Source organism: Carcharhinus amblyrhynchos, chromosome 1 (genome assembly GCF_965287045.1).
Source record: "Carcharhinus amblyrhynchos chromosome 1, sCarAmb.v2.hapA, whole genome shotgun sequence".
NCBI classification, from domain to species: Eukaryota; Metazoa; Chordata; class Chondrichthyes; order Carcharhiniformes; family Carcharhinidae; genus Carcharhinus; species Carcharhinus amblyrhynchos.
This window is the reverse complement of record NC_137324.1, coordinates 25,461,333-25,487,358: the sequence shown is the minus strand read 5'-3', so window position 1 is coordinate 25,487,358 and position 26,026 is coordinate 25,461,333. Positions and strand designations below refer to the sequence as shown.

Below are 26,026 nucleotides of genomic sequence, written 5' to 3'. Positions count from 1 at the left end.
CCTGGTCCGGATGGGATCTACCCTAGGATTCTCTGGGAGGCTAGAGAGGTGATTGCAGAGCCTCTGGCTCAGATCTTCAGGTCGTCATTGGTCTCTGGTGTAGTCCCGGAGGATTGGAGGATAGCGAATGTTGCCCCATTGTTTAAGAAGGGGAACAGAGACTTTGCCGGGAATTATAGACCGGTGAGTCTTACTTCTGTTGTGGGCAAGGTTTTAGAAAAAATTATTAGGGATAGGATTTATAGTTATTTGGAGTGTAATGAATTGATTAGAAATAGTCAGCATGGTTTTGTAGCAGGTAGGTCGTGCCTTACTAACCTTATTGAGTTTTTTGAGAAGGTGACCAAAGAGGTGGATAGGGGTAAGGCAGTTGACGTGGTATACATGGATTTTAGTAAGGCGTTCGATAAGGTTCACCATGGTAGGCTTCTGCAGAAAATGCAGATGTATGGGATTGTGGGTAATCTAGGAAGTTGGATCAGGAATTGGCTATCAGATAGGAGACAGAGGGTGGTGGTGGATGGTAAATATTCATCATGGAGTGCAGTTACGAGTGGTGTGCCTCAGGGATCTGTTTTGGGGCCACTGTTGTTTGTAATTTTTATTAATGATCTGGATGAGGGTATAGTTGGGTGGATTAGTAAATTTGCTGATGACACCAAAGTTGGAGGTGTGGTAGATTGTGAGGAAGGGTGTCATAGTCTGCAGGGAGACTTAGATAGGTTGCAGAGCTGGGCCGAGAGGTGGCGGATGGAATTTAATGCGGAGAAGTGTGAGGTAATTCACTTTGGTAGGAGCAACAGATGTGTCGAGTATAGGGCTAACGGGAGGACTTTGAATAGTGTGGATGAACAGAGGGATCTAGGTGTGTGTGTACATAGATCCCTGAAAGTTGGGAATCAAGTAGATAAGGTTGTCAAGAAGGCGTACGGTGTCTTGGCGTTTATTGGTAGGGGGATTGAATTTAGGAGTCGCAGTGTAATGTTGCAACTGTACACTACTCTAGTGCGGCCGCACTTGGAGTACTGTGTGCAGTTCTGGTCCCCGCATTACAAGAAGGATGTGGAGGCGTTGGAGAGGGTGCAGAGGAGGTTTACTAGGATGTTGCCTGGTATGGTGGGGAGGTCCTATGAGGAGAGACTGAGGGATCTAGGGTTGTTTTCGTTGGAAAGAAGGCGGCTAAGAGGGGATCTTATTGAAACATATAAGATGATTAGAGGTTTAGATAGGGTGGATAGTGATAGCCTTTTTCCTCGGATGGAGAAAGCTAGCACGAGGGGGCATGGCTTTAAATTAAGGGGGGGTAGCTACAGGACGGATGTCAGGGGTAGGTTCTTTACCCAGCGGGTGGTGAGGGATTGGAATGCCCTGCCTGCTGCAGTTGTAAATGCGTCTAGTTTGGGGGCGTTTAAGAGATCTCTGGATAGGTTTATGGACGAAAAGGGATTGGTATAGGCTAGTGGGTCATTGTTTTTGTAACTGGTCGGCGCAACATCGTGGGCCGAAGGGCCTGTTCTGCGCTGTAATGTTCTATGTTCTATGTTCTATGTTCTATGAACAATCTGGGAAATTACACCTGTAAGCCTTATCAGTGGTAGGGAAATTACTGGAGAACATTGTTAGGGACAAGATGTACTCAGATCTGGAAGAGAATAAGTTTATTAGCTACAGGCAGCATGGTTTTGTGAAGAGTAGGTCATGTTTCACAACCTTGATTGAGTTCTCTGAGGAAGTGACAAGAAAAATTGACCAGGGCAAGGTAGTGGATGTGGTATACGTGGACTTTAGTAAAGCCTTTACTAAGGTTCCTCATGGCAAGCTGATACAGAAGGTGAATTCATATGGGACCCAAGATGAGCACGTTCCCAGAAGGATGTTGATGCATTGGAAAGGATGCAGAAAAGATTTACCAGGATATTGACTGGTTTGGAGGAAAAAGGACTATGGAAAAAAGGATTGAACAAACTTGGATTGTTTTCATTGGAACGTTGAAGGATGAAGGGGGACCTAATAGAGGCGTACAAGATTATGACAGGCTCGGATGAGGAGGTAGTCATAGTCTTTTCCCCAGGGTCGAAGGATCAATTACTCAGTGCATAGGTTGAAAGCAAGATGGGAAAGTTTAAAAGAAATATAAGGGACAAGTTTTCACACAGAGGATGGTGAATGCCTGGAATGTGTTGCCAGATGAGGTGGTGGAAGCAGATTCTATAACAATGTTCAAAGGGCATCTAGGTAGATATATGAATAGGCAGGGAATAGAGGCTATGGACCGTGTAGAGGCAAGAAAACATTTGATTAGGGACACATTTGTGTCAGCACAGACTTGATGGGTCGAAGAGCTTGTTCCTGTGCTGTGCTGTTCTTTGTTCTACACTCGGGCATGCATCAAAACAATATCCCCACTTCAATAATACTGGAGATGCCAATAAGTCTCTTCTAGGTTACATGATTTGTCTGTACTTTCTCAGGGAGCAATCAAATATTCCATTGTCTCATAATAACCAAAATACAAAAGAACAAGTGACCCCCAATAATTCTAACTGGGGATTTTTTCTAATTCATGACTTGCTCATAAGGTCATACCAGCCATCTCCCCACCAAATCACCAACTCACCACCTTGATTATAGCACTACTCATCTTAAAAGAAAAATGAAGGGTAATAAAATTATACTCCCCCAATGTAAATGCAAGGATTCTGGCACATTTTTAAAAAAAAAATGACGTAGATCTATAATGTCTTTCGGGCAGGATGGGAAAAGAAGCTAATTTTGTGCAAATGTGAGAATTGCAGAGGAGGAAAATTGCTACGGTTGCAATTCTTGGAACAGTAGACAAACAGGAAGAGCAAAAGACAAAGAGGAGGCAACTTTGGCCATCAGACTCTCTAATCTTGATTATGTGGTCAAACAGAAGTATCACAAGGACAGAGGCATGTTGATTAACAAGCACCTAATCAAACATTGTACCCTGTTTGTGTCGATCCCTGACTAGATGTGACAGTAGGACTAGGGCAAGGTGTGCAAGTGTGTCATGACTCAGCACCAACAAAACGTGGATAAAAGGGAAGAACACTTGGGGCTGAACTGTGACAACCCAGGAACAGCTATTGTAGCAAGTACCCCGAGTCCGGGACTCTGCAACATTGGATCCCGACAAGAGGGAGACTGAGTACCTCATCTCGGAACGGGTAGTATTTAACTCCGAGCTGTGAGTCTTGATACCTGTGTGTAATTAGCTTTGAGTCATTAATCAGCAAATTTTAATAAAGTAAATTATTAATTTAGTTAGATTTTCCAGGAACATCCAAGGTCCATCCAGAGTTTGACTGAAGCCTTTGTGCTGACCCTGTGTTGTCATCTCAAAGTCCTGTAAAGAGAAACGTAAGCTCTGGCGTATGGCCGCCTCCAGCCCTTCTTGACAAACACTGAGGACAGGACAATGCAAGACCAGTGGTCAGAATCTTCGACCAGCCTTGAAGACCAGATACAGTGTGCCCTGTTGAACTTGAAATGCCCAGCCTTCAAATCATGATTGTGAAAACATGGCAGCCGGTTCTCAAATTCAGCTGGGGAATTCACCAAAATGAACACAAAAATCTGTGCCCAAGAGCTAAGATTGTTATCCACAATTTCACTCAAAATGGCGGCCTTGACGCCAACAGTATCACTGAGGCATGGACTCACTCACCAGTGAAATCTGCGAACTGGGCCCCACTTCAGCCATCTCCGACCACTTGAATCAAACAAAGATTTTCTTGACCTGACTTGGCTTTCCTTTGCCTCTTCCCCAAGAGGCCACTTGGCATTCATCTCCTTTCTTTTTGCGGCGCTTCCCTGGGTGAGAAACCTAGCTCTATCCAGTTCTTCCCTTTTGTCCTTCCACACAGCGAAACAACCACACACTGATTACACAGCCTGTCAGGATTGAGGATGACTTGCTTCCACACTCAAAATCAATTCTTGGGTGATAAAGAAATCCAGTGCACAACCCACACTGTGTCACAGGTGAGACAGACGATGATTGGAGGAATAGGTGGGTGGTGTGCCCATGTGGTGACATGTTCTTTTCGCTGCCAGTAAGTTTTGTGCCTGGTCCGAGATTCTGGTCTTCAAACACTCTCTCTTTCTCAGGCGACCAAAGGCTGTGCTGACACATTGAAGGAGCGTTGAACTCCATCATCGATGTCTGCCTTTGACAGTCGGTCCCCAAGGTATGTGGTCCATGTTGCCCAAAGCTTCATCGTGGATTTTGATAACTGGGGAACAGTGCTGTGTGGCAGAGACAGGTTAGTCGAGGATCTTTGTCTTACAGACGTTTAGTGTCAGGCCTGTGCCCTTGTGTGCAAGCTGATGGCATGTTTGTGTCTGTGTGGAGTTTGCACATTCTCCTTGTGTCTGCGTGGGTTTCCTCCAGGTGCCCCGGTTTCCTCCCACCGTCCACAGATGTGCGGGTTAGGTTGATTGGCCGTGCTAAGAAATTGCCCTTAGTGTCCAGGGATGCGTAGGTTAGAGGGATTAGTGGGTCTAATATGTAGGGATATGGGGGTAGGGCCTGGGTAGGATTGTGTTCGGTGCAGACTAGATGAGCCGAAGGGCCTCTTTCTGCACTGTAGTGTTCTATGTTAAGGTTAAAATGGGTGTAGGCTGATTCAGCCACATGTGAAATTTAGTTATCAATGCTGGTATCCAGCAGAAAGTGCTATGTATGTTGGGGGCATATCCCTTTGAGAGAGTGGTTCAGGTAACCTGGGACTGCAGTTCCATTCTTGGTGGAGCTTGCCTGGTCAGTCTTGTGCCCACTGCGCTCGGATTAAGATGTGTTAATAAACTGTTCGAGTTCGTCTACTACCACTGACCTCGTAATTAGTTAATAGTCTTCTTAGCAGACCAATATATAGCAGACAGCTGCTGCAAAGTTCACTACACTGTTTGTCTTCCTCTGAGAGAATGAGGATTGCTACTTTAGCCACCATGTACGCTAACACTGCAACAAGATTACACAGTAATGATGTTGATAGACGGTGGCACAGTGGTCAGCACTGCTGCCTCTCAGTGCCAGGGCTCCGAGTTCAATTCCCAGCTTGGGTCACTGTCTTGTGCTTCCTGTGTCTGCGTGTGTTTCTCTCGGATGTTCCGGTTTCTCCCCACAGTCCAAAAGACATGCTGGTTAGGTGCATTGGCCATGCTAAATTCCCCCCCCTGTGTACCACATCATGTGCCAGAGTGGCCACTGGGGGATTTTCACAGTAACTTTTATTGCAGTGTTAATGTAAGTCGACTTGTGACTATTATTTTACTAAGTAGACACTGACAAACTGTGATGATGCTGAATTGAAGCTAAGACAGCCAGAATGTTTTCCTAGTCAATTTAAGCAATGGGGCATAAAACTTTGTCCCTCAGATTTTAGTGAGGGAGAAAATCTGTATTGGAGCAGTTGCTGGAAAACTTGCAGCAGGTGGGCATTGCTGCTTGCACAGTAAAGTTTCACCTGAATGCGGTTTTGGTAACACCTGGTTTCTGTTTGCACAGAAAAAAAATGTACTTCTGGAGCAACAAACAAACTTAACAAGGTTTCAGTTTTCAAGGGTTTAAGCAATGAGTTGTATTAGAGATGCTTATAAAGGAATTACTTGTGTACTGCATTCAAGATTTATATCAAAGCTTTGTGTGTGTGTGACATTTAAAAATATCTGAAATAAATAGGCACGTTTTTATTAAGTTTTTTTTTGAAAATCCAAAAGCATTTACTGTTGTGACTATTTATGTTAGCCATGTACAATGTGTTCTATTTCTAGTCATGTTGTTTATACATATTTCAAGCTTCTCAAATTGTTCTGTACAAAGAGGAGGTTGTGCGAGTGGGTGTTTTTCATTGGAATATTTGACTCCAATTTTCCATTTAGGTAGAGTTTGTTGCCATCTTGCACTCATTGGATAGCAATGCCGAAAAACAATTGCTGTTTGGAAGCCACCTGCAAAGAATGAGCATAAACAATCTTCACATTTCTCTAGATACTTCATATGTTTGATGCGTTGGAGTGGTTATTCACCACGGTCTTGGAAAAAGATTAATCACTGTAATGTGCCTAACAGAATTAACTTGGGCCTTGTGATGTGATGTTTAAACCAAAGCTCGCTCTGTTATCCTTGAGAATAAAAGATCCCAAGATACCATCTCCAGAGAGCAGGAGAATTTTCTGTCGTTCCGGCCAATTACTTACTCGTCAATTAACATCAGTGAAAACAGATGATCTCGACATGATCATGTTGCCGTTTATGGGAGCTTGCTCTGGACAAATTGGCTGTTGTGTTTCCTGCTTTATAACAGTGACTGCAGTCCCAAAAGTCTTTCTTTGGCTGTAGAGCACTGAGATATCCTGAGGTTGTGAAAAGTGCTATATAAATGCAACTTTGTCTTTCTTCCTGATTTGATTTGACTTATTATTGTCACATGTATTAGTACACAGTGAAAAGTGTTGTTTCTTGCGTGCTATACAGACAGAGCATATCATACATAGAGAAGGTAAGGAGAGAGTGCGGAATGTAGTGTTACTGTCATAGCTAGGGGTGTAGAGAAAGATCAACTTAATGTGAGGTAGGTCCATTCAAAAGTCTGACAGCAGCAGGGGAGGAGCTGTTCTTGACTCAGTTGGTACGTGACTTCAGAAGGTGGAAAGGAGAATGTATGGGGTGTGTGGGACTCCTAATTATACTGGCTGTTTTGCTGAGGCAGCAGGAAGTGTCGACAGACTCAATGGATGGAAGGCTGGTTTGCATGATGGATTGGGCTACATTCACGACCTTTTGTAGTTTCCTTCCATCTTATGTTGGCCTCCCCTCTAATTGAAACAAAATGGCTAATTAGTTTAGAAAGTGAAATAATATTGATCAAATGCACAAATAAATTATCGTTAGAATTTAGCACAACTTCAGTATTTTCCCTTCCAGAGTTGAATGAATGAATATTAGCAAAGAATTAGGAACTAAAATCTTTTTAAAAATTTTGTTACAGCAACTCATGATGGATTTTTGTATGATTCTGCTGTTGCAACCAAATGTAAAAACTGACTTTTTACTCAGAGAATTCGCAAGTATATTAGCTAATCACGTGTGAATGACTATAAAACCATTAAACTGTAGAAGATTACTCAAGATCAGTAACCAGCATACAAAGTTTTGCCTGAGTGCAGCAGGTCTCCCGTCCCTGTATCCCTATAAAAGAAACACCCACCCCCAACATTTACCATGGCCAAACCACTTAACTTGCACATCTTTGGACTGTGAGAGGAAACTGGAGCGCACAGGGAAAATGTGTAAAGTCCACACAGACAGTCACCAAGAACGGAATCGAATCTGGGTCCCTGGCACTGAGGCATCAGTGCTAACCACTGTGCCACCATGCCACCCACATAAGGTAGTCAACCAAAAAATCCAGTAGGGAATTCAGGATATGTGCACCTACCTCAGAATGGTGTTATTTAGGGATTTGAATAGTTAGCATGGACTTCAAAGGAAAGTGTTAGCTAGTCACACTTAGTAAGTATTTTGCAAATGTAACAAAGAGATTAGGCAATAGTAATGCAGTAGATTCAATTTATCTGGATTTTCAAAAACTAGGTTCATTTTTTTTCCCCCATTCATTCATAAGATGTGGACGTCGCTGGCTGGGCCAGCATTTATTACCCATTGCTAATTGCCCTTGGACTGAGTGGCTTGATGGGTCATTTCAGAGGGTAATTAGTCAATGACATTGCTGTGGGTCTGAAGTCATATGTAGGCCGGACTGGGTAAGGACAGCAGATTCCCTTCTCTAAAGTTTACCACAAACGATGACTGTTGTCATGGTCACCATCACTGACATATTAATTCCACCAACTGCCATGGTGAGATTTGAACCCATGTTGTAGGTAGGTGTGTGTAGGTAGGTGTACACACACACACACACACACCCTCCCCCCACCCACCCCCACCCACCCCTGCCATATTGGCCTAATGAATAAGGTGGATTGCTGGCTGCCTTCCAGACTAAAAGCAGAGGGAGGGAGTAAAGGGTAAGTAATTCGGAGCAGTAGAAGGTGGTACAATGCCATTCGTAATTTACATGAATGATTGGTTTGATGAGAATGATGAGGAGATGCACGCTCTGCTTGTTGAAAAGCACCGTCTTCCTCGGGCCTGTCAGAACAACCCATCTTCAGCTGCTAAGAGTGCTTTTACCAGTGCTCACAGGACAGTCCAGAATAAACTGCACAAAATACAGGATGCCTGGCTGAGCGCCAAGGCAGATGAAATACAGGGATATGCTGACAGAAACGACTTAAAATGGTTCTATGAAGCCTTCAACACTCTGTACGGACCTCAATCTCTCGGGAGACCCCCCCCTCCTGAGTACAAATGGTACAACTCTCATTACAGAGAAGGCTCAGATCCTGCAGCAATGGGCTGAATACTTTGAAGCCGTGCTCAACCGACTGTCATCTATTAACGATGAGGCAATAGACAGGATTCCCCAGGTTCATATCAACAGCTCCATGGATGACCCACCGGTGGTAGCCGAAGTCACAAAAGCTGTCAGTCAGCTGTCCAGTGGCAAAGCCCCAGGGGCTGATGCCATACCCGCAGAGATCAATAAAGCTGCTGGTCCTGCAGTTATCAAGAAGCTCACCGAGTTGTTCCAGCCCTTTTGGAAGCAAGGATCCATTCCTCAGGAACTTAAAGATGCTTCATCGTACACCTCTACAAGAGGAAGGGCAATCAGCAAGTATGCGACAACCACTAAGGAATCTCACTTCTCTCCATCACAGGAAAAACTCTCACAAAGTCCTGCTAAATTGTCTGGCCACTCACCTGGAGCTGGGCCTGCTTCCAGAGTCACAGTGTGGCTTCTGCAAAAGTCATGGGACTTCTGACATGATTTTTGCTGCGTGCCAACTTCAGGAGAAGTGCCAGGAGCAGAATCGCGAGCCCTACACAACCTTTGACCTCGCGAAAGCCTTCGATACTGTAAGCAGACAAGGCCTGTGGAGGCTGATGTCAAAGTTCAGCTGCCCCCCCAAATTCATGCAGATGGTACTCCAGTTCTATGATGGCCAGAGTACTGGATGGCAGAGAATCCTCTGAGGCATTCCCAGTCACCAATGGCATCAAACAGGGCTGTGTGCTCACACCCACACTGTTCAGCATGATGTTTACTGCCATGCTGAATGATGCCTTCCAGGACGGTGTTGCTGGAATCAGCCTCAGTTACAGAGTGGATGGGAAGCTCTTCAACCTGAGGAGACTTCAAGATATTACCAAAGCGAAGGAGACTGTTCTGAGAGATTTCCTCTTTGCCGATGACTGCGCCCTGTATGCTGGCTCAGAGCCAGAGATGCAAGTCAGCATGGACAAATTTGGAATCACCATCAACATTAAAAAGACCAAAGTCATGCACCATACACAGAACCCATAATCACAATCAAAGGGCAGAAACTACAGACAGTGTACCAGTTCACTTATCTTGGCAGCACCCTCTCCCAAGCAGTGACTATTGATGCAGAAGTTAATTGCAGAATAGCAAAGGCAAGTTCTGCTTTCGGTAAACTGCGCTCCGCTGTATGGGAATGTCAAGGAATCAGCCCAGCAACAAAACTGAAGGTCTACAGCGCCGTGGTACTCCCTACCTTCCCGTATGCCTGTGAAATGTGGACTGTGTATCGAAGGTATGCAAGACAGCTCAATCATTTCCACATGATTTGTCTTCGCAGAATATTATGCATCAGATGGCAAGACAAAGTACCAGACACTGAAGTTCTCTCCAGAGCAAGTCTACCATCAGTCCACACGCTGCTGATGAGAGCGCAGACCCATTGGGCAGGTCATGTCATCCATATGTCAGATAACAAAAGAACAAAAACAGCCCGGGAAACAGGCCCTTCGGCCCAACGAGCCCGCGCCGCCATCTTAGCACCACCAGTTCCCCCCCCCCCCCCAACCCATGACCCTTATCTAATGTTTTATGGCCGATGAGCGCGTACTTAAGCAGCTCCTTTTTTAGGGATCTCTCTGCTGGAAAACGCTCGCATGGAGGGCAGAAGAAATGTTTCAAAGACACACTTAAAGTCTCCTTGAAGTCGCTTGACATTGACACGACCACTTGGGAAAAGCTGGCACAAAACCGCCCTACCTGGCACTGCCTCATCCACAAAGGCTGTCAAGCTCATGAAACAAGGTGTATTGCTGAAGCACTAAAGTACGAGCTGCGCAAGCCCAGAGCCACCAGCGCAACAACTACAGTGTCTACACAGGTCTGTCCAGTATGTGCCAGGACATTCCGTGCCTGAATTGGCCTGATCAGTCATCTTCAGACACACCGCAACCAGCCTCAAAATGACTAATGGTGTCGAGGCCCTCATTGACGACGATGGACAAACAACTAGAATGATTTGAAATCAAGAATATATTTTATAAAATTTTGTGGATGACACCAAAGTGGAGTGAGGGGAAAATAGTCAAGACAGAGGACTGCAACAAATTGCAAGCGAACTTTGACAGATTTGTTGAATGGAAAAATATTGCGGGAATGAAGTTCAGCTTTTGAATGCAAGGTAGTACATTTTGATCAGAAGAATAGGGAGGTCACATTACTTGGAAAGTGCAAGCCTTGGTGGAGTAGAGGAACAAAGGGAGTACAAATACATTAATCACTGAAAGTTGTGCCACAGGTTAACAAGGCTGTTTTTAATAAAAAACAGGCAGTATGCATTATTGCTTAAGGAATAGAATTGAAAAGTACGTAAGTAATGCTAAACCTGTATTAAACTTTCAGCCAGATGTGTACTTTTCAAGTCGTTCTGATCTCCATATCAGAAAAAAGGATTTGGAAACACCGGAGAAGGTGCAGAGAAGATTTTACAAACATAATCATAGAATCCCTACAGTACAGAAGGTGGCTATTTGGCCCACCAAGTCTGCAGTATCCACGATCCCACCCAGGACCTATTCCCATAACCCCACATTTATCCTGTCAATCCTCTGACTCTAGGTTCAATTTAACATGGTCAATCAACGTAACCTGCACATAGAACAAAGAGCTAAGAAAATTACAGCATAGGAACAGGCCCTTTGGCCCTCTAAGCCTGCACTGACAATGCTGCTCGACTCAAGTAAAACCCCCTACCCTTGTGAGGACCATATACCTCCATTCCCATCCTATTCATGTATTTTGTTAAGATGCCCCTTACAAGTCACTATCGTACCTGCCTCCACTACATCCACCAGCAGCAAGTTCCAGGCACTCACCACCCTCTGAGTGAAAAACCTGCCCCACACATTTCCTTTAAACCTTGCCCCTCGCATCATAAACCTATGGCCCCTAGTAATTGACTTTTCCACCCTGGGAATAAGCTTCTGATTATCCGTGCTGTCCATGCCTCTCATAATCTTGTCGATTTTCTATCAGGTCGCCCCTCAACATCCATCGTTCCAGTGAGAACGAACCAAGTTTCTCCAATCTTACCTCATAGCTAATGCCTTCCAGACCAGGCAACATACTGATAAATATTTTCTGTACCCTCTCCATGGCCTCCCCATCCTTCTGGTAGTGTGGTGATCAGAATTGAACACTATATATTCCAAATGCAGCCTAACTAAGGTTCTATAAAGCTGCAACATGACTTGCCAATTTTTCAACTCAGTGCCCCAGTTGATGAAGGCAGTCCTGCTGTATGCTGCCTTGATTACCTGCGTTGCCACTTTCAGTGACCTGTGTAGCTGTACACCCAGATCCCTATGCCTATCAATACTCCTAAGGATTCTGCCATTTACTGTATGTATTAGACCTTCCAAAATGTATTACCTCACATTTGTTCAGATTAAACTCTACCTGCCATCTCTCCGCCCAAGTCTCCAACCGATCTATATCCTGCTGTATCCTCTGATGATCCTTATCACTATAAGGTCCCCGAGGAACGTCACATTCACAGCCCTCCATTCAGAAACGCACCCTTCCACTGCAACTCTCTTAGGACTATGGGGAGAACCTGAAGCACCTGAAGTAAACCTACACAGACAAAAGGGAGAAAATGCAAACTCCACATGGACAGTGACCCCAGGGCGGGATTGAACCTGTGTCCCTGGCACTCTGAGGCAGCAATGCTAATCACTGTGCTGCCCTTTATGCCAGATATGTGTGGGTGTATACATACCAGGAAGTGATTGACAGGCTTTGTCTCTCTAAATAGGGCTGAGCAGTGACTGAATTACGTTCTTTCAACTTATGTAAGATCTTAACAGACTGGATGGAGAAAGAATATTTCCTTTTGTGGAGTAGAGCATTATCCAGATGCCATCAATATAAGAAAGTCACCGAGAAATCCAATAGGGAATTTATGAAAAAACCTCTTTATCGAAGAATGGTGAGAATATCCAACTCGTAGGGAGTGAATTAGTGTAGATAAATTAAAGGGTAAGTAGACAAGCATGTGTGAGCGAGAAGGGTTCCTGTGGTAGATTTAGATGAGGGAAAAATGGGAGGAGGCTTGAATGGAGTATAAATGGGATTTTTGAGTTGAATGGCCTGTGTCTATGCCATGTGCATAATCCTAGTTATGTGAGATAAAGTGGTTGGATAGCAATGTTGTATTTCAGGGAAAACTGGGAAATTCATAAGGGAGAAAGAAACAGAATGAGATGCTGCTGGGATGTGATGACAAAGGAGCATGGACACCAGCACAAAGCAACTAGGGCAATTGGTCAGCCTCAACATATTTATATAATTTAGGAATATAATTTATAAAATTCAACATAATTCTTGTAATGTCCTTACTGAGGGAGTAGGGTATGCAAAACAAAAGGTTCATAGCGAAAATGTTTAACAGTTTGAGATAGCCAGTGGACAGAATCTCATTGTCCAGCCAGCAGTGCAAGGCTTGTATAAAAGGTGAGGCTCTAATTACCAGCATGTTGTTCAGACTGCAATGAAAATCCGAAAGGCAACATTGGTTGCAGAGAGAGAGCAAATTACTGAGTTGCTGTACTAGTTGAAATGGCTCTTATTTGGAAAAATGTGTTAAAATATTTGTATTGTTGATCAGAAAGTTACACACTTCATAGAGGCTAATGTGAGACTGAAAGGTAACTGGCAAATTTCTTGGGATGCCGGCCCGTTGCCTATTTCTCCAATCAATGTTGATGCATTTTGCAACAGTGCCAGGCATTTACTTTGTAATTGCATTTGAGACACCTACCATTACAGCTCTAGGTCCTGACATATCACTGATATTAGTGTCAACCAGCTGCTCGTTTGTTTCTCAACATATACACACAGCACTGCCCAAGATCAAAATTCCAGTCATGCCTGCCTGTAGCTACTGAGTTGAGGTAACAATGACAGTAGCTTAGAGTTTGGACAGAATGGCTTAATAGCAGCTGTGTCAGACATCTCCTCAGAAAACTACCGCTGTGCCAGTGGCCTCCATAACTCAGCTCTCCACTGATCTTGCCCTATACTCAATAACAGGCTCCTGTACAGACAAGATTACTGATCTAATCTATCTGGGAGCATGTAACTTCAACATAAAAGCTATGCACTAACAATCTATTCAGCAACGTACAAGTCAGGAAGGGCACTCAGCATTCTGTACATCTGCCGAAGGTCAATGGCCTTGAAGAGTATAAATACCAGCTTGACTGGTCTTCATTTGATTTATTATTGTCATGTGTATTAGTATGCAGTGAAAAGTGAAAAACAGACAAAGCATACCATTCATAGTGAAGGAAAAGACAGTGCAAAATGTGCTGTTAGTCATAGTTAGGGTATAGAGAAATATCAACTTAGTAGGTCCAACAGAAGTCTGACAGCAGCAGGCAAGAAGCTGTTCTTGAGTTGATTGGTAGGCAACCTCAGACTTGTATCGTTTTCCAGACTGAAGAAGGTGGAAGAAAGAATGTCCGGGGTGCGTGGGGTCCTTAATTATGCTGGCTGCTTTTATTTTTATCTTGTGCGCAACCTGGTGCATATGGGCATATTGATGCAAGTTGCACCAAATTAATGAAGTGGTGGATACCAGTTTTGTGGACTCTAATCTTTTAAGCCTCAGTACCTTCCAGGCTTCCTTTCCCATTATAAAGTAATCATTGCTTGGTTAATTTTGCGTATTGTTTGTGGTCCAATACCTGTTACATGCTGTGCCAGTGAGTAATGTTTAAGCTTAACTTTTAAATGCACGAGCATTGGGAATTGAGGCTGGGAATTACTGACTCTTTCTCATGTGGCATGTAATCTGTATAACCGTGCTATTTTCACTGCTACTTTATGTGCTACATCCTTGCTAATTTTTTTTTGTTGTACAATTTTTGTCCATTAATTTCGTCTGCTATTTTATAATAATGTAGATACACTTTTGCAACCTCCTTCCAAAAATTTGTTTGTCCCCTGGGTACTTAACATCGTGTTCTGTCTTTAAATAGCAAATTACCTGCCTTGTAGCCTTCCTTTGCAATAGACAGTCACCTACTTCCCACCTTCTTTGAAGTTAGCCAAGGCTGGGTTGCTAAATTCATCTTATCAATTTTGATTTAAGTCATCCGTGAACACAGCTTCATTAAATAATTCATAAAGGTTGAATAGGTTAGGACTTTATTCCCTGAAGTGTAGAAGAATGAGGGGAGATTTGATAGAGGTGTATAAAATTATGATGGGTATAGATAGTGAATGCAAGCAGGCTTTTTCCACTGAGGCCACAGGAGGAAAAAAAAACTAGGGTTAAAGGTGAAGGGGGAAAAAGTTTAAAGGGAATATTGGGAGGTGTTCCTCACACAGAGTGTGGTGGGAGTGTGGAATGAGCTGCCAGATGAAGTGGTAAATGCAGGCTCACTTTTAACATTTAAGAAAAACTTGGACAGGTACATGGATGAGAGAAATGTGGAGGGATATGGTCCAGGTGCAGGTCAATGGGACTAGGCAGAAAAATGGTTCGGCACAGCCAAGAAGGGCCAAAAGGCCTGTTTCTGTCCTGTAGTGTTCTATGGTTTTATCACTCATTGGGAAGCATCCGGTGATAGCTGTTGTGAATGCCTTGTCATTTATTATGTTATATTGGACAGCACATCTGCCTCACAGTGCCAGGGACCCGGGGTTCGATTCCCTGCTTGGGTCACTGTCTGTGTGGAGCCTGCACAGTCTCCCCGTGCCTGCATGGGTTTCCTCCCACACTGACCATGCTAAATTGACCCTTTGTATCATGGGGATTAGCAGGCTAAATCTGTGGGGCTATGGGGATGGAGCTTGGTTGAGATTTTTGTTGGTGCAGGCTCGAAGGGCCAAGTGGGTGCCTCCTGCACCGTAGGGATTCTATGATATTGTCCTTGTTGCTAAGAAATTTATTATTTCTGAGACTATGGGCAGGATTTTCCTCCCCCTCCTTGGTGTGCTCTGCTTGCTGGCTGTGAGATATTGTGGCCCTTCCTTTGTCAAAGAGGGAAACCTGCGACAGGGATGCACCATTGGCGGGACTGTAAGAGCCTGCTGGCGTGAATGGCAGCAAGATTTTGGCATATACTTCAAAACTTTGTGTTCCTGGAAGTGACCCATTAATACATGCAAATTTTAATGAAAATTCTGAATTCTCCCATTTCCTTGAGAGAAGGAGACTTGAGTTCTCTGCTGCTGCAGCTGATAAGTAATATTACAATAGTTTGTATCAAGAATATATTTGTAGCATTTGCTTGGGGAAAGTATCAGTTGGGCAAAAATCCTGATTGGCTTCTAAGTCAGTGAAAGGTCTGAGCCAAGAGACCAAAGTACCATTTGTCTTTGTTAGCCATTTTCTGGCTTAAAAACAATGTTTTTTTTTCAAACACTCAATAACAGTACAGATTGAAAAATACAACCTGCAAGTAAATTTGGCACCACTACCTTTCAAGGATAAAACCACTTTTACCCATGTGGGTCTCAACTTGGTTCAGCTGTATTCCCTGACCTCTGACTGAGGTGAGTACTGAGTGAAGCAGGAATTGCATCTGTGATCACATTCATTCCTACCCCAACCCTCAGCCTATCCCAATTCTGCTCCTAGGCTCCAATGTCAAATAGAGATAAGCGTTCATTTTCTGTGGGAAACCCCTAAGCTCAGACTGATAAGTGTCCGACCTTCAGATGGAACAAATTAGCACAGATCCAACAAAATGATTCCTTCAATTGTCGCATCTGCCTGAACTACTTTTAGTTCTTGACCCCTCCCAAGTCCTTGGTGGCCCATTTCCTCTTTAAAAACCTCCTTGGTGATTCAAAGCAAATTCCATAAATGAGCAAGACTGCACTGATCTCTTATTGCTGTTTCTCTGTGGCAATGTGAACAGCAGTCATTTCAATTGCTTCAGGCTAGCCTGAGTGACAGTTGCTTGGAGTCCTTCTGTCACTTAAGTAACTTGCAGTGTTGTTCACACTAACGTTGGGCATCGCAGACCCCCGAATGTTTGCTGCGTAACCACAATTCTTGTGAAATTCCTTTCAGTTTTATCTTCCCGCATGCCATTAATTTGTGCAGAAGAACACGGTATCTGGAAACCTGATACTGCCAGTGCACCAACAACCCAGAACTTCCTGAGGTAAACAGCTTCTCAAGCTTGCATTTATTCCCCTCACCTTTTTAACATTAAAGAATAACGCAAATATCCGATTTGCCCATTGCAGCCATTTAGCCAGCCTTGATTGTCGTGGGACACTCTAACTAGCAAACCATTCATAACTGAAGACATAGTTATGGAAGTCAGTATTCCAATTGTGCCTCACTTCCCTTTTTCTGTTGGGAAGTATCATTTTGCTGTTTGATATCTCCTAAATAATACATTGCCTATTAAAATGCAGTTGTTGCATTGCCGAAAGTTGTACTCTTAAATTCACGAGCAATGCCACAGAAATTCAGTAGCATTTTTCTAAAGTGATCAGAAGTGTTTCAGAAAGCTGAATTTCCCCAGTGATGAGGGTCTGTATGATACATGAACAGAAAATGCTACAAAAACTCAGTAACTCTGGCAGCCTTCCTCTCCTTTGGCACTCCCTTGCCTTCACCCCTCTTTGGTAAGTTCTGAGACAAGACCAAGATATGGGTTCCCCAGACTCTGTCACATGCAGGGCAGGTGGTTTTTGAAAGGTCTTGTAGGTGAGTTGTTGAGCTGCTTGTGTGTTCTCTCTGATGACTTGACTTTGTCTCTGTATGTTCTTGACGAAGTCTCAATGTGTTAAGTGTCTGCCTGAAGGAACCTTTTGCATTTCAGTCGGTTACGAGCCCAGGGTCGTCTTGAGGCTGCAGGTATGTTTGACATCATCAGGGATGCATTGAAAACAGCCCTCAAGCATTTCTGCAATCCTTCCAGGGATCTCCTGCTATAACCAAGTTGAGGCTAGAGCACGTGTTTTGGCAGTCTTGTGTTAGATATGTCCTGCCCATCGGAGCTGGTTTTAGATGATTAGATACCTCGATGCTGAGCAAATTGACTTAGAGAAGGGTACTGCTGTTGGACTTTCTTTCTTGCCACTGGATATGGAAGATTTTGCAAAGGCAGTGCTGGTGGCACTTCTCCAGTGCTTTGAGGTGCCTGTTGTAGGTTGTTCAAGACCATAATTTTCTGGCTATTCACACTGGTGGGTTTTCTGAAAGTGAGGAGTGCATCCAACTGGATATCCCAGCGCTGGCCAGTGGGGGGCTACCTCCACATGGGTTGTGGGGAAAATCATGTCTCAAGTCTTGAGAGCAGATAGGAGTGCAAGGAATCACAGTCCTGAAATGTTAACTTTTATTCTCCCCCAGATGCAGCCTGATCTGCTGAGTATTTCCAGCATCCACAGTAATTCTGCATTAGGATATGGACCTATTGTAGTTGCTTGTACTTGACTCCATAATTGTCTCCAAAAACAGCAATTGATGCAACACCAGTTGTTTATTTTAAATCTGGGATTGAATAATTTTTATTAAGTCAAAATATTGAGGGATACAGGGCAAAGATGGGCAGGTGGAACTAGGTTGCACATCAGCCATGGTTTCAATGAATGGTGGAACAAGCTTGAGAGGCTAAGCGCCTGACTCCTGTTCCTGTACAGTTTAACAGCCATTGTATTCAAACCTAGCTACAATCGCATAATTAATTTTTTAATGATCTTGCACTTTTCTGTCCAAGATCAAAATCGCCTAAAGCGGCAGTATTTATAAATTGCAAACGCAGCGTATTTCAAAAGCAAGTATAACAAGGCCACGACGTGTGAGATCTTGCACCAGTAGCTAAAAATCATGCGGCAAACACGCTGTGGGGATCTTATTCTTCGAGTGCAAACATCCAGATACCTCAGTATATTTTACACCATTTTAGGGGCACAACTGTTGGAACAATTGGCTTTAAATGTTTTACACCTTCACAAAACTGAAATATGTTATTATAAACAATATCTGTTAACATATTTTTTAAGTGAATCAATATAGTAATTTTTTTTGAAATTCCTTTGTGTGTTTAGGCTTAGTGAGACCTCACAGAAATTTCTTGGTCTCCAGAGTTCATTTTGAAATTTATCTTGCTGCCTTTGGCCAAGGTTGTATTTGAACCTCCGCCCCTTCTTAACTGCCCTCTGAAATGTTCAAGGGCAATTAAGAATGGGCAACAAATGCAGCAGCAATAATGCCCACTTGCCATCAAAGAGTGCAGTAAAAAACCCAAACTGAACACAGGTGAGCTGGTTATTTGTAAGCACATTATAATAGCACTGATGACACCTTCTATCACTTTGCAGTTGTCTGGGATTGCAGTAGACATACTACATTTTATGCACAAAGCATTGTTTGGTTGATACCCCTTTGCAGCTGTGCTTAACAATTTGACTACAGATGTGGCTTGTCCTGAAGTATGTCTTCAACACCACAAGTATCTTGTCTGGTCCCGTAATTTTTTTCTTTGCAGCATCCGCTGCTCTGAGCTGTTTCTTGAATCAGGAGCGCATTGAAATGATCCATCCTATTATAATCCAGGTCAGAAACTCCATGGTGTTTTATGAAGTCAGCCTAGACCATAAGTTTTGCACTTTGAATTTGGCATAGGTGAGCACAAGATGTTTTACTCAGATATAATTCAAATGACACACCAGGGAGCTTTTATCAAACAAAGTTTAATTAAGAATACACATATACAATTAGCAATTGCAAACAAGAAAACAAAACGTGATATTGTATAAACCTTAACAATTAAATGCACTGTTCCAACACAACACACCTCCTTCATCCCAGGTTTAGGATAGAAAATAAGAATGCACATGCAATGCTGGATATTCTAGCACTGCAATAGCTGCTGCGAATTAATCCTTTTGTTTGAGAATTGAAACTCTGGCTTCTCCATTCTGGAAAATCCCAGCACCCTGAGTTAGAGATAATGCCACTGCTGACCTCTAGCGAGCAAACCACCAACAGCGAGATAAGAAAGACTGCTTCCAGCTTACAGTCCAAACATCATCTAACTAAACAGCAGCCAGCTGAATTCCCAATACCAGGCACAGAGCCACAGAAGTACTGTTTTTCAGCCTGGAATCCAGCAGCTTCTAACTAAAACTGAAAGTGAATCCTTAGATTCCTCTGTGAAGGTACCACTTGACCGTGACTTGTCAATTAATCCTCCCATAACAGTTCAAAAGGGAGTGTGTTGGGCCCCAATTTAAAAATAAACAAAACCCCACTTAGACCATTTAAGTAGCAATGGAAGTGCCACTACATACCTCAGTGCCAATAACAAAAAAAGACATAGTTACAAACTGCAGAGAACATGATTAAAATATCTTTCTTAAAGGCACAGTAGCGTCACAATCCACTTAGCCACTCCTGGCAGAATATGTTAAGAGCTGCTTCAGCCTTGACTTTTGGCCACCTGTTGGGCTCAGCTAGTGTTGAGAACGGGGGTGTTCATGGAGCTATCTCTTGTAGTTGGTTGTCCACCAGTATTTTTGACTGGATGCAGCAGGACTGCAGATGTAATCTGTTATTTGTGGAATCATTTATCTTTTGTCTTTAGACCAGCACTTTCACTTTTTAGCGTGAATGCAGTCCTGTGCTGCAGCTTCACCAGTTTTGTATCTCATTTTGGGGTATATTTGATGCTGTTCCTAGTGTGTTCTCCTGTACTTGTCATTTTTAAGTTGCTGATCCCCAGTATTGAGCTGCTAGATCTGTTCTGCATCTTTCCCATTTAGCACAGTGTGGGTGCTGCACAATAGAATGGCCAGTATTCTCAGTGTGAAAATGGGACTTCCAGTCCACAGAGACTGTGCACATTGATCCCCTCTAACCAATACTGCATGGACAGATGCCTCTGCGACAGACAGGTTGGTGAAGACAAGTTCAAATAGATTTTTTTCCCCTTTTCATCTATTAGAAGGCCAGACTGACAACAATGTTCCTCAGGGCTCAGTCAGTAGTAATGCTACTGAACCATTCTAGATGTTGGACGTTGTACTCCTGGATGAGGCTTTTCATTCTGTGCTCTTATAACATCACAGCATTGCTACTGATATCCTGATTCATCACTCAATCTCTTTAGTATGTATTCATCCATGCCTTTTGTTCACTTTCAGATTCTTCTGTCCAACTGCTTAACTGACCAGTCCCCCAACCTCCACTAAAGTATACTGGGCTCATCCAGAAATGTACTCACTTGCATCAAGTCCTATTCCATCACCATCTTCTTGTTCACCAGCTTTGGCAACTGGTCTCAGAACATCTTGACTTCTAAAGTTCTCATCCTCATGTTAAAAATGCCCCATAGCCTCATCCATTCCTATCTCTGTAACCTCTTTCGGCTGTACAACTCTCTGTGACCTATGCACTCCTCCAACTCGGCCTTCTTACGCATCCCAAATTTGAATCACTCTGCCAAGAGTAGTCAAGCCTTTTGGTTGCTCTGGCCCTGTGGCTTGGAATTCCAGAAATAAATGCCTCTGCCTTCCCACCCCAATGTCCTCCCTATGATGCTTCTTGAAGCCAACCTCTTTGACCAAATTTTGGTCATTTGTCTGAGTTCATATCGTGTTCACTGTCACATTTTGGGTGATAATGCTCCTGTGAAGCACTGGGGATCATTTTAGTAAGTTGAAGGCAGTATATAAATACAGGTTTGTATGCTCAGCAAATTCACTGCAGACATTTTACCTTGACTGGCAACATGAGCCAACTGCAACTCCAGGTAATCAAATGACCAAGTGATTATTACAGCTCAGTCGCAGGAAATTTAACACCGGGTCTGACTACATGCATGGATTGATTGCTGTGTTTAAACACAGCTACTGATTCGTACCTCAGTATGACAGTACTGAGTTGACATGAAGTGTTCTTTTTGAGCGTAAGAAAAGAATACAATTAAACATTACAATTCAGATCATATCTGAAAGAAGCGAGTGTGAGTCTACCACATCAAATCTCTGGTTAAGTAAAATACAAGTTATAATTCAACCCTTGGCATTCTGTTTAAAATTCTGAGTGGATTTTGTTAAAACACGAAGTGTAGGTAAGTCTTGATTATTATATTTGCTACTCTGTTCAATGACTTTTGTTCCTTGCAATGTTGAACTGTCATTAATTATGCAGAATCAGCACATGGGCAAGTTTCTACACGAATTTACCCTATCCTTTGCTAATGAGAATATCCAACAAATTAGCTCATTATTTTGCTTAAGAAAAAAATCAAACTGACATTTTCATATTGAGTTGTGTACTTTGGGTAATACATAATGGGCTTTGTGTAGTGTTTTGTTGAAGGCTACAAAGCCAAGCAAATTATGCACAGAAAGCTTGATGAGTTTCATGCTTGCAACTGTTATTTTTTTGAATGAAGTACAAGCGACAAGACTGTAAATGTTGTTCAGGCTTTACAAGTTTGTACAGTCTTGTTTTCGATTTTAGGCTCCCGGTGACCCAGTTCAGTGGAGTATAGTGTTCCATGAACCAGATTCATTTCGACTGGTATTAATTTCATTTATTTATCTTTCAAAATGGTTGAGCCGAAATGAATTCCAAACTCAACTTCGGTCATCTAATCATATAGTGGGCTGGAATAAAATTTGCACTCTTGACTTCTCCTGAGAAAGCAAATTTTGCTTGTCTGGACTTGGATTGTTTGTCATGGGAGTGTTGAAAAGCAGTCAGGGATGGATTTGTTTCTCCAGCAAATTTAAAGACTCAAGTTGGGAGAGTGTGGCGGATCTCTGCATTTTAAAAAAAAACTGCTTTCTATTAAACCTTCTAACTATTTAAAATGTCATGAAATATTGTTGACCTAGTGATGAGACTGGAACCTTTTGTACCACTACACTTCTATGTTTAAATCATTTTCTAATGCTTTATAAATTGACGCTCAAATTTATTTACTCGTGCATACATCTGTAGATCACCTTTTGATTATTAATCAGCACAGTGAAAGTCAGTTCAAGGAGCTGTGCGGTATTTTCTTGCTCCTGGTTTTCGTTTAAGTTAAGACTGAACCTGTTGGGCAGTTTTCCAATTTAGCAACGAGACAGGACATTTTTGCGAGGGTGTTTGGTGTTATCTTAAATACAGTTTGTCTTTATCATTTCTAACATTAAGTAACCAGGTATAAGGAAAACATGTGATGGATTTTATTAATGAAAATTTCAACCTATTATGTGACATATTTTATGGTACAGCCAGAAGAACAATGCATTCTTGCCTACTGAAGCCAGGATTATATGTCACTGTGTCTTGTCAGGAATTCTATGAATATTCAATGAGAATTTTAATGTACTGTCATCACAAAAGCAATTGGAGTGTAGCTGTATTAAACAGATTGTCTTCTCTTTAGCTGAAATATGTTGCCTTGTCCATGCAATGACCTTAGTGTTAGAAATCTTTCTTCAGTGATTGGTTAGAACAATTTTAAAGATGGACACAAGTGAGTGAAGATATAAACTTGCCTTTGATAATCTGTTAATTTATTTCTTGGCAGCATTGTACAGGGAGCAATTTTAATGTCTTCAGTATAAAGGAAATACACTTGTAGTTATTTTTAACAAATCAAGCTGCACTACAATTGGACCAAAATAGTTATCCTCATACGAGAAGCATAATTAGAATGATTCAAAGGTAGATACAGCTAATAAGCAATAGTTTTGAATATTTCACAGGACAATTCTCAAAATGATAGTCAATTCACAAATAAAAATAATTTGTGCACACAAGAAATCTTAGTAACGGAGTAATTTGATTCATCCTTTTTGTTTGTTAACTCAGCAAAATGTTGACTTTGACTGACGAGCAAGAATGTGAAGTCAGTAGCATGCCTGATTTGCTTGGTCCTGATTTTTATTTAAACCCTTAAATGTCCTTTTGGATTGAAACAAGTGAAGTAACTGTGTGAATCAACTCAAGAAGCTGCTGGAGCCGTAGATGTAAAATTAGCTTTGGAGGGCTGTCTATTGTGATTATTGTTTTACATACTCCATTGACTTGCATACTGTTTGAAACCATTCACTAAATGTGGCCTTTTCTAATCTAAGATAGAAAATGCGCTCAGATGCTAGCTGTCTAGTTTAATTTGACAGCAAGTACCCTTGAAAAGTCTGCTGAGGGAATTGTTAACTTAAACTTGTTTTGTACATTTGGCTGGAGGGCAAAATCATAACTAGGAGCATCAGTTTTACGAGAACTGCACTTAAACAGAAGGGCTGTCTGTGGGGAGTACTCTTTGCTCAAAGCACTCTCCATTTTATACAGGGGGAAAATCAGTCACTGGAAATTTTGGATTTCTGATGTGTCAATTTTCACTTTGATGTGAAATCCCTGATCTGCCATTCCTCCTTTGTCATGGGTCAAAGTCCTGACATTTCCTACTAAACCATTATTATGAGTGCACCATCGACATAAGGACTGTAATGGGTGAAGACTGAGCATTGTTTTCCCAAAGAAGTTTGGAATGGATAATGATATGACTTTGCTCGTCCCTGAGAAACGAATATATTGGAGCCACCTTGAATGTGTCAATTGAGGAGGAAGATGCTGTTCAGTATAATGCTTAAGGTTGAAATGAGGGCGATTTTGAGCTCAAATCCAGTCATACCTCACCACCAGCTCTCTCAACCCATCCATTGCTTTTGATTTGTTACGATGCATTTTTGTCATTCTCGTCTTGATGAGCAGAAATTTCTTCTAACAAAATGTTGGTAAGACCAAAGCCATTTTATTCAGTCTCTGCACAAATTCCTTTCCTTCACCACATGGTGAAGGAAAGGAGTTTGTGCGGAGACTGAACACAATGGATGCATCCCACTCTCCAGTCATTGTCCGAGGCAGGACCAGTCTCTTTATATCAAATCTCTAAGAAGTAATAGGAAGAGAAGTGGCTCATTCGGCCCTTCTGAACATGTTCTGCTATGACTGATCTACCTCTGCTCCATATTCCATCTGTGTATATCCCTTGAATCCCTTAGTGCATGTTCAAAAATTTATCAGTCTGTCTTGAGTGTCAGCTGTGGCTCAGCTGAAAGACACTTGCTTCTGAGTCATAAGGTTTTTAGTTCCAGTCCCACTACAGGCCATGAACACAACAAAGCTGACACTCCAATGCAGCACTGAGGGAGCACTGCACTGCTATCTTTCAGATAAGGTGTTAAACAGGCCCCATTTTCCTGCGTGTGTGGATATAAAAAAAATCCCATGACGCTATTTTGAAGAAGTGCTGGGGAGCTCTTCTTGGTACTCTTGGCAATATTTATCCCTCAATCAACATCATATAAAGATTATCTGATTATTACCATATTGCTGTTTGTAGAACCATAGGTAGGTGGAAGGGCAGAGCTTGGCAAAGGGAGCGTAAGGAACCATAGTGGGTGTAAGGGAAGACCTTGGCATGGGGACATGAGGAGTACCTTTTGAACTTGCCTTTTGAGAGGTCCCTTCATGCATAATAGAGTTGGACTCCCCTAAGGGGCCTTTACCCACAACTCTTGTTGTGAGCTTGACTCCTCAAATTATGTAGGAGTAAGAGATTTCTACCTCTGCACTGGAGCTGGAAGTATTGGATGTGGGCTTTTGGCAGGAACCAGTCTGTAGTGTTTAAAGGCATTCAGAAAATCAAATTACCTGGGAATGGGTTTGGGAATTCCAGAATTGGGAACTGCCATCATTTTTGAAGGGCTCCTATAACATCCAGGCTCAGTTAAAATCCAGGCGATTATGCCCAGTTCCCGGAAACTGCACTTTAGGAAAGATATGAAGATATTGGAGAGGATGCAGCAAAGCTTCACAAAACTAGTTCCAGAGATGAGGACCTTTAATTGTCAGGACAGAGTGGAGAAGCTATTAGAGCAGAGAAGATTGTAAGGAGATTTGATAGAGATATTCATAAAAATGAGGATCGGGACAGAATATCAAGAGAGAAACTGTTTCCATTGGAGGAGAAATGAGAACCAGAGGACGCTTAATTAATATGACTGGCAAAGGAAGTAATGGTGACATGAGGAGAAATTTGGATAATTATCAGACAAGAAAAAAGTTGCAGGTCTATGGCAGAATAGGCATGAGAGTGGGACTAGGTGAGATGCTCTTGCAGAGCTGGCACAGATATGACAGGCCAAATGGCCTCCCTCTTAGCTGAAATGATAGTGGTTGGGTGGATTGGGACTTTTAATCTTAGCCTCTTAACTTTGCCCCATCATTCACAATCATGCCATTAGCCACGTAGGCCCCACAGCACACAATGCCACTGTCATTACCATTATCTCTGCATGTAGTTAGTTGCACAAGTGGATAAAGCATTGATTCTGCTAAAAGCCAAAGCTATGCAAGGACCATGTCAAACATGAAGGAAGTAATTTTTCATCTCCTGATGTAATTTGGTTTGCGCTGCCTTATGACTCAAATCTCAAGTGCGAATGCCACCAATCCTTTGATCTGAACTCCCATATATCCACAGTTCCAGCTGTACACTGATGTGGGTCTAGGGGTGACTTGAGTAGGAGTGAAAAATTGTTGCAAGAAAAAGTTGAAGAGATTGGAAGAATTC

General features: G+C 42.6%; 1 protein-coding gene across 6 annotated transcripts in view; it reads left to right on the top strand.

Annotated features, from left to right (window-relative positions):
- ctbp1 (C-terminal binding protein 1) overlaps positions 1–26,026 on the top strand; it is a 324,438-nt gene that overhangs the window by 164,304 nt on the left and 134,108 nt on the right. The window contains exon 1 of one of the 6 annotated variants that reach the window (XM_080199627.1): positions 20,298–20,339. The exons of the other annotated variants lie outside the window; for them this stretch is intronic. Within the exon in view, the coding sequence (XP_080055753.1) occupies positions 20,313–20,339 (27 nt within the window). The 5' untranslated portion in view covers positions 20,298–20,312. Of the gene's footprint in view, positions 1–20,297; positions 20,340–26,026 lie in introns of those variants that run through there. 6 annotated transcript variants of the gene reach the window in all.